The sequence below is a fragment of the Carya illinoinensis genome, chromosome 11 (genome assembly GCF_018687715.1).
Source record: "Carya illinoinensis cultivar Pawnee chromosome 11, C.illinoinensisPawnee_v1, whole genome shotgun sequence".
Classification (NCBI taxonomy): domain Eukaryota; kingdom Viridiplantae; phylum Streptophyta; class Magnoliopsida; order Fagales; family Juglandaceae; genus Carya; species Carya illinoinensis.
Window position 1 is genome coordinate 7,632,953 of NC_056762.1, and position 9,814 is coordinate 7,642,766.

Below are 9,814 nucleotides of genomic sequence, written 5' to 3' on the forward strand. Positions count from 1 at the left end.
TCGTTCGAATAGCAAATCTACCCACCATGTTAGAATGGTAAGATTATATCGTTCGACCGATAATCTGAGAAGAACTACAATTGTCCCAAAAAAAATTCATTCGACCGTAATTCGATCGATTCCCTAATAAATTGTCCCATATGGTGGCAACTGTATGTGGGGAATTACCTCCCACCCTTCGCTATTTCTAGCCAAAAGCTACGTACTATTTGTTTTGCATATTTTATAGAAGATATAAAAAGTATCATGCAGCTCTAAAAAATTATACATAAGAGTACTTCTAAATTAAATCAAAGGTAAAAATTAGTGTCTCAAGCTCCCACTTTTTAATATTAAGCTCTTCAACTCCAAAAGTTTCAAATCACATGGGTTTCTATTAAAAAATTTATTGAGAACAAACAAACCTTCAAGCTGCAAAAACTTCAAACATTTATACTCCCAAAAGACACTTTGATTGATTAATATAGCTGGAATTAAATTGAAGGACATGAGATGATAAAAAAAAAAAAAAAGATACGTTAACACTCATACAACGTACTGAAAACTAAAGTTACACATAAATACTTGGGATGGAAAGAAAATGCTCTAATAATTATCTTAGACTAACACATGATTTTAGCACTTATGCTCACTAACTATTATCTCGATAGTCTATAACCTTCAATTCTCAGCTTTCATGTTGGCAATGCACATCTGGATGGCACTAGGAATTTGCAGTATCAGTCAATAACACTTGAGAAATCATGTGCATGGTCGGCCTTGATTGGGGATAGACATTTAAGCATTTCATGGCAAGCTGTATAACTATTTTAAGTTCATTTTCAACTTGAGCTGTTGGAAATGGAAGCCGTTGGTCCAACATATCTTTCAACTGTATGTTCTCCAAAGCTAACGGCATTGATAGTGTGGAGATGAAATCACTTGGATGCTTTCCTCTAATGACTTCGATAGCCAATACCCCAAAACTATACACATCACATTTTTCAGTTACCTTCATTGTGTAAGCAAGCTCTGCAAAGAAAACAAATGAAGGAAAGATGGACAAAATCAATACATATGCATACTATTCTTTGATAGAACAATGAAATAACTTACCTGGTGCAATATATCCGTAAGTGCCTGCAAGGGAAGTCCAATTGGATTTGTCTAGCTCCAAAAGCTTAGCAGTGCCAAAGTCTGAAACGTGAGCGTCAAATTGAGAATCCAGCAAGATGTTGCTACTTGATATGTCACGATGAATAATCGGAGGGGAGCAATCATGGTGCATGTAGGACAAGGCATATGCCACACCTTTAACAATATTCAATCTCTTACTCCAACCCAATACTTTCGCAGCATCTTCGTTGCCCAAGATTAGGGACAAGCTACCCCTCTCTAGATACTCACAAACCAAAAAGGAATGTTGCACATGGGAACAAAAACCATAAAGTTTAACAATGTTTCGATGTCGTATGTCCATCAATGCCCTTATCTCATTCAAGAACTCCTTTTGAAATCTACTCTCACTAGCATCATGCAGTGGTTGATTGAATTTCTTCACAGCTACAATGTCACCTGAACTTAGCTCTGCTTTATAGACAGTTCCATGTCCTCCGTTCCCAATGCAGTATAGAGCATCAAAACCATTGGTCACTTTTATGATTTCATCATACAATGTTCTTCCATTGAAATGTAATATTGAAAGAAACGATACTTGGCCCTCGGTCTTGCTTTGTTTGGATTTTAGATCTGTCTTTCTTCTTTGCATAAAGAGAATAAACCCAAAGAAAGAAAGTAGAACAAAAACTACTCCTAAAAGTGAGAAAACGAGAAGAAGCACGACTTTGTGTCCCCTTTTGGAGCTATGTCTGTATATAATGGAAGCATTGCAAGGTTCTAGTCCAGTAACATTACCGCACAATCCCTTGTTCCCTTGTAATGCTTCTACGGGAGCATATAGAAATGCGTTGCTATTGGGAATGGGACCCTGCAACTCATTGTAGGATATGTCAACATACATCAAGCCATGCATTTGTTCGAATGCTTTCGGAATGAAGCCAGAAAGAGAATTGTGGGAGAGATTTAAGATCACTATGCTCTCCAATTTCTTAATTTCCATTGGTATCTCTCCATTTAAAAAGTTATAACTTATATCTAATTTGGAGATATGGGATAAGGTTAGGAGGTGGGCTGGAATCCCTTCGCTAAAATTGTTGTGGCTTAAATTCAAGACGATCAATTTCACAAAGTCCCCAAAATTTCTTGGAATTGACTTACTCAGCTTGTTTGAGGACAAGTCAAGATATTCAAGATTTGCCAATGATCCAAATTCAAAAGGTATAGCACCAGAGAGTTGATTGCCATTCATTCTCAATCGCTCTAAAGAAATCAACCTCCCGAATTCTTTTGGAATCATTCCAACTATATGATTTGAAGAAAGATCAAGTTCACCAAGCCGAGTCCAGTTTCCAATCTCAGGTGGTATGCTACCAGTAATATTGTTCCTACCAACTAGTAGGGTCCGTAATTGATGACAGTCTCCCCAATTACTTGAGATTTCACCATAAAATCCATTGTCGCTTAGATCTATAAATGTCAAGTTTGGATAGACACCAAAGTCATCAGATATATCTCCAACAAGTTGGTTACCTTCCAAGTGGACTCTTACTAAGCTTGTACAATTTTTGAAGCTTTTAGGGACTTGACCAACCAAATGGTTGTCGCTTGCAGAAAAGTTCTCAAGTGATCCACTATGGCAAATGTTTTTTGGCAAATGACCAATAAATTGATTTGTGTCAAGTTGAAGAGTAACCAAGTTAATGAGATCTCCTATTCCTTGTGGAATGGGACCAGAAAGGTCATTATCACGAAGGAATAAAGATTTCAAGTTGCTCAAATTAGCAAATGAAGTTGGAAAAGGACCATGTAGCTGGTTTTCACTCAATTGTAGATCGATGATGGAACTCAAATTTCCTAGTTCTGGAGGAATGGATCCGGAAAGGTTGTTTCCAGAGAGATGAAGAAGTGTAAGATTTTCCAAGTCTCCTAATGAAGTCGGAATTGAACCGGAAAGATTGTTTCGAAACAAGCTTAAGTTTTCAAGGGACTTCAAACTTCCAATGTTTTGAGGTATATGACCAAAAAGTAAATTATCAAACATATGCAAGGTGGTTAGCTTTTTCAAGTTCCCAAAGGTGGGAGGGATTGGACCTGTCAAGTGGTTGGTATTAATGGAAAGTTTGACCAAATTTGAGAGGTTTCCCATTTCTGGAGGAATGAAACCAGAAAGTTCATTTTCATACAGAAACAACCTAACTAAGTTGCTCAAATTACTTAAAGAAGAAGGGATGGAACCGTCTAAATGGTTTTTGAAAAGAGCAAGCTCAGTTAGAAAGTTTAGACGCCCCATTTCTTTAGGAATCGAGCCATTCAATTTATTATGAACAAGGCAGAGGACTTCAAGATTTGTTAGCAGGCCAATTTCTGGTGGGATTTTACCTGAAAACTTATTAAACGACAATTCAAGATATTTGAGTTTTGACAGGTAGCTAATTTGAGGTGGAATGGTCCCAAAAAGAGCATTCTTAGAAAGATCAACATAGGCAAGATTTGGAAATGACCGAAAGGAAAATTCTTGAAGCGTACCTTGTAAGCTCGAGTTGGTAAGGTTTATTCGGATGACACTTCCCGCAAAGTTGCATGAAATACCAAGCCAACTCATGCACGGATTCCTAATTTGGTTTAGATTGGAAGAAGCAACTGAAGTCCATGAAGATAATTGAGATTGGGATTCGTTTTGAAGGCTGTTTTTCCATGTAAGAAGAGCAGTAACTTCTATGGAAGAATTAGAAGAAAATGCAGCTTCTGGTAATGAAACCAAACTGAACATGAACAAGACAAACGTGGTGAGAAGCTGGGAAAATACTTTCTTGATGGTTAATGAACCCATTGTTTTGGTATGTAGAGCGAATGATAGTTAAAGGATCTATTTATAAACCATCTAATATGAGCCTACCATTGATCCTATTTGGAAAAGGATTTTTTAACAGTATTTATCGAATATTTAACATTTATTGAATCCGGCAACAATAAATGTTGTAGGACTTGATTATTTTCTCTCTCTTTTCTACACAGAGGTTTCAAGTTCAGACAAGAACTCAAGAGATCATGATCTCATCCTTTCGTATACGTACAGTACCCTACTTACTCGCGAGAATTTTGCCGCAATTCAAGGTTGAAAATTATGGGAAAAGGAAAATATGTACTCTTGGAAGAATATTTGTGCCTTCGTCGACTATCTTGTGTTGTGTAAGGAGAGGGTTGGGGTCCATAATCGTGTTGAAGGAGGCAGTACTCTTCTTTCCAATCATTTTAGTTCCTGTCCACGTACGTACAACTAGCGTCGGGAAAAGAAAAACATGTAACCTTGGAAGATTATTGCATTTTTGTGCACTTTTGTCAAAGTCTTGGTCCCTCATTTCGTAGAAAGAGACATTTGTGTTTCATGATGGTCTTTATAAGAGCGGAAAATAAATAAGCCACTTGAGATGGGATCGGTCGAATTCAACTTTAAGTGCTCGATTAATAAATCATGAGCCGTTTGTTAATGTAAAAATATAATGGTTTACTCAACGATATTAAACTTTTATAAAACTCGATTCCACTCATAGAAGTTGTTATAAACTTGAATAACTCTGTACTAATTTTTTTTTTTTTTTATAGTATTAAATCTATATTTCTAATGATAGTATTAATTTTAGTATTTAAAGAAATTAAAAAACATCATGTTCTGAATACTAAACAAGTTATTTGAAATCCTTATAAATATAATCATTGATATGCGTGTATATATATATATATATAAACTTTATAAAGATGTTAGTAAAAAGTTGTTTGCCAAAATTTGCAAGTAAGGTTATTATAAATAATCTACTAATTGAAATGACGGAGTTACCTAAGTTGAACTCAGTCGAATATTACAGAAGTTGTTCGTAAACATAAAATCTAACTCGATAAAGATTGAAACTTGACTCATGTTCGAATAAATAGTAAAGTGAACAATGTTAGATCACCTGCATCCCCTACTAGTTCAAACTCGACTCGTTAATTTACACTCCTAATTGTCTTGAAATAACTTATCTTTCAGTAATATGATAGAAGTGATAGATCTACCATGACAAAGTCTTCCTCCCTTAATTTGCCTTCTGTGGCATCTGTTTTCATCTCCTGTAAATGGACTTTCATTTTAGATGTTCAATCAGAATTCAGTAGACAACTGCATGCACTAAAAACTCATCCAAATATATATGTAGCATGCAAGCTTCCAGTTCTATAATTCCAAAGCCTAACCCTTGGAATATTATTAAAATAAACTACGACATTATACACTTTCTTTTATTATCAAAATAAGTGATCATAAAGTACTTATTTTATTTATCATGGAACCTTAGGTTTGCATCGCATAAATAGACAAAGCAAAGGTGATCACGAAGATTTTCAATAAACTAGGAAACAAAACTACAACATGGATCGATGCCATCATTAATTTCCTCCATATATACTTGGAAGTTATATTTCAGTACTATTAATGTTGCTTTATTTTTCATTCAGTTTTGTTTGTTAATTTATTTATTTATTTATTTTTTTCCACGATCGAGCACTTTGAGAAGTGATCAGAACTTATTCAGTAGCTCCATTTTACTTTCCACTTACATGTTTTTAGGAACCATATGTAAAGTCGGTTAAAAAAAGTACAAAAATGAGATAAAAGAAAACACGCAAGGGATGTAGGAAATGCCATTAAAAGAGAGGGAGGTCTAATGTAAGTACTCCATGGGTGCTTGCCATCCAACTAGCTATAGAGTCGATGGAGAAAAGAATTTGGGAAGGGTATTTCCTGCTATGCCCATTCTGGTTGGCGTGAGCCTAGCAATGAGTCCCGGTCCAGCCCGAGTCCCACTATTCCAAGGCCCCACAATAGCCCAAAGGGGGCTAGTCCTCAAGATCATCTCAAAGAAAGAAGAATGCATGATGTGGAACCATACACAGGGACAGATGGGACCCGCCGACTCAGGCTTTCCCTGCTAAACCTAGAATCAATTAATTATTCAGTAGATGAACAAGAGACGCTGTGATGCCCTAACTCCTACGTACGGAAACACGAGAATCGTGACGTTAGGATGATGACAACACGGATCACGCATCCCAACGTTAAGTGCTCAAAGTGTATGTAATATACAAAAAGTGTACAACAAAAGTTGCAGTTGGTAATTTACATTTAGTCAACAAAATACCAGAAGTTTAAATACACGCATATCAAAATAAAAATATTTCAAATATCATATAGTTATCCAGCGAAAGTAAAGTAAAAAGTAACCAAAATGTATATGGCCAAAAAGCGATACACAATCCTAACCAAAGTGATCACATGTTACTCATCCAACGAAGCCGATCCCTCAAACTCAACATCTTCATCTATATCAAAATCTACAATTCCATAAAATGGAACCATAGGGTATCGAATACCATGAGATTATGAGTCCCATAAAGTAACTAACCAAAACAATCCAAGAGATAAAAATGTATTCATGCAACTAACAAACATGCATGCACATGAAAAAACATGCAAGTGACCCAAAACCATTCCCCAAACATAACCACCAGCCATTTTCCCAAAAAATGGCCCAATCATAAGATCCACCATTTTTCTAGAAAATGGTTCTCATAGCTATTTATTAAAAACCTCAATTTTTTTCAGAAAATTACCCATTAACCAATTACCACTGTAGGTGAGAATCGCAGGCGGGACTTTACCACCATCCCTACCACATGCACAGTAGGTAAGAATCACAAGCGGAACTCACAAGTTGGATTACCACCATCCATACAGCTCCCACTGTCGGTGGGAATCACATGCGGGACTACCATCATCCTACCGTGTGCACCGTAGGTGGGAATCACCGCCAAAACTCTACCACCGTCCCTACTTACTACTATCTCTATAGTTTATTTATCCTCTCTTTCAATCTATCATAGCTCTGTAAGCTAGAATCACAGGCGAAACTCTACCATTGTCCCTGATTACCACCATCCCTATAGTTCATTTCTCCTCTCTTTCATTCCTTTCAATCCATTCAAATACACACGTATCCAAAATCTTTTTTCAACATGAAAACTCAGTTTTCATTCTTAACACATGAAAATGCATGAACATAATGATAAATGTCATCACACCAAACATAACATATAAAAACTCAAGCATAAATCAATTCACAAACAAACCCGTCCTCCTATCCAACCCGACCTCCATACTTCTCAGACTCAAAGTTTGGCACAACCAACCAAACTGTAGAAGATTTGTTAGTGCAAAAATATAGGAAATCTCACGAAATTCTTTGGAAAATTATTTACATTGATGAAATATAATTTTCAAACGAACAAGGAGGTGTAAGAGGTGGCTGCACAACAGCGTAACATTGTATTTTAAACTATGGTTGTGGGTCTTAAAACTAATCCAACAAAAATAATTTCAAAACGGCGAGTTAAATAAAATAATTTAAACGCAGTGACTAAATAGAAATAAAATAATAAAATCTAATAATAAAACAATAAAATATTTTAGAATAAAGAGCAATTTAAATGATAAACAATAATTAATAACAAGAAAGACACATTGAAATAAATTTCACAACTTAAAATATCATAAAATAATATAACAAAACTCATGTAAATTTTAAAACAACAGGACCAATAATAAAATAAATAAAATAATTATTTAATTAAAATACATGTAAATACGAGGTATCACAAGCACCAATGACCCACATTCTCTGATAGAGGGGACCAGGAGTGATTGCATCGTTCATCTATGGCCAGGACTCTCCCTAGGTGCCACACTACATTAATGGTGTCATTCTAGAAGTCATGCCACATTAATGACTCTGCCATAGAAGACTATCTTATTAAATGCCCAGACTATTACAAACATGGGCAAGACGATTCCACCCTAACAAGGGGAGCAAAATGTCCCCTCGAGACCTCTTATAAAAGCCCATCCCATGTGCAAAAAACTCTCTCTTAATTCTAAATACTCAAGCTATCACAATACGTACGAAGAGACTAACTTAAGTATCGGAGGTTCCCAGGCAACCCCAAGCCCACTTTCTTCTTTGTGTTCGCAGGTGAAGATCTAGGCCTGAGTTGCTAGGACATTGCCTAGACGTAAAAAATATGATGTTAATAGTGTCACCGTCTATGTGATCTTTTCTATAAACATAATGTGTCCTTTGTATACCAGTGACAACAGAGGTGTACAGGAACCAAGAGAACCAACCAAAACCAACAAGAAAAAGCCGCTAGAGTCGAGAACTAACCATAATTTGTTGGGAGGCAGTGGCAATTTGAAGAACCAATATAGGCCGGTTTGGTCCAGGCCAATTAAACCAAATGACATCATTTGGAATTAGGGTTCGAATAAATCCCTCCCCTTCCTCTTCTTCTCTCACCCGATCTCATTTCTCTCTCACTTTCTCACTCTAAGCTCTCTGTTTCTGCAACCTCTATTTTGGTGTTTCCTCCATAAGTTCCTCTTCATGGCGGACAACAAGTGTTTGTGTCATTGTGAATCTTGGCAAACAGAAAGATTTCCTCCATGAGTCTGTAAGTTCCTCTCCATTCCTCATTATTGAGTCTGTGAGTCTGTCAATCAATGATGCTTGTAACTTTGTGAATCTATGATAATTGCATTTGAGTGTTTGTAACTTTGTAAATCTATGAATCTCTGTTTCTCACTCCTCTCTTTCACATTGCTCCACGGCCGATTTCAGTTGACATAAACACATTTCACCTTATCGATGCGGTTTCAGTTTTGGACCAAAACCACATCGATACCTTCGGTTTTCACCCCTAGGTGACAACCTGTTCTAAGACAACTCGAGGACCATAAGCCTTATTAGAAGGCATGGAAGCACACTTTTTGAAAATGGAACAGTTGGTAAAGACACTGATGGCATAAGTGCAAACACCCCAAGAGGAAAAACAAGGCTCAGCGGGTCGATACTAACAAGTTGCCCGAAGAAACTAAACCCAACCATAATAGGCAGGACAAGTCACGAGTCATTGGGAGCAGGGGGAAGGGCGCTGATGATGAGGGAAAAAAAAGATGTAGCACGAACTTTGTAATCTCATGGACAAATACGAAGTGATGGCCAAAAAGGTGTGGGTCCCACTGTTTAATAGGGTAGCTGAATTTTCCACTATTCATGCACTGTTCACGCATGGTTCATACAATGCACGTAAGTGCACTATGAATTTATGTGCACTATGCATTCCACCAGGGGCTTCTTCCTCGGTGCTACACATTGGGTGCATGTGCTTTATGCATCATGCATACTTAAATGTACAACACACTTGATTATATGGTTGAGAAACTCTCTCCCGGGTTTATGTGATTTATGCATTATGCACTTAAATATCCAATGCTTTAATCACATGGGTGAGGAAAGGTTTGTTCGTCCATTCTTTGCAACAGTGTTGCTTATGGAAATAAACGTTAAAAGGCCAAGAATATTTATGGAAAGTTTATCTGCTCAGTCTGAGATGATTTAGCACCTTGGAAAATCATCATTCTCCCACTTCTAGTATAGAAAACAAATCATAGCCTACAGACAGCATGAATTGTAGATGCTGAGAAAATAACAAAACAAGTCGGAATGGGGGAAAGAGTCATTCACTACAAAAAAAGGCGAAATTAGCGGCGTTTATTTATGCAGCGGTAGATATATAAATATGCCGATGAATAATTTTTCCGCCTGTAAATTATTTAGCTTCCTGGCGT

The 9,814-nt window shown here is 36.7% G+C and overlaps 1 protein-coding gene across 1 annotated transcript; it reads right to left on the minus strand.

Annotated features, from left to right (window-relative positions):
- Window positions 1-417: 417 nt before the first annotated feature.
- Window positions 418-4,013, minus strand: LOC122280829 (MDIS1-interacting receptor like kinase 2-like). Its single transcript, XM_043091876.1, has 2 exons — window positions 1,096-4,013; window positions 418-1,011 (listed from the first exon to the last, which is right to left on the minus strand). The coding sequence occupies exons 1-2, from the start codon at window positions 3,926-3,928 to the stop codon at window positions 704-706; spliced, it is 3,141 nt and encodes a 1,046-aa protein (XP_042947810.1). The 5' UTR covers window positions 3,929-4,013; the 3' UTR covers window positions 418-703.
- Window positions 4,014-9,814: the final 5,801 nt, after the last annotated feature.

Coding starts and splice junctions, on each gene's coding strand:
- LOC122280829 (XM_043091876.1), bottom strand. CDS start 3,928: ATGGGTTCATTAACCATCAAGAAAGTATTTTCCCAGCTTCTCACCACG. Junction 1,012..1,095: donor TTACGGATATATTGCACCAG/GTAAGTTATTTC, acceptor TTTTCTTTGCAG/AGCTTGCTTACACAATGAAG.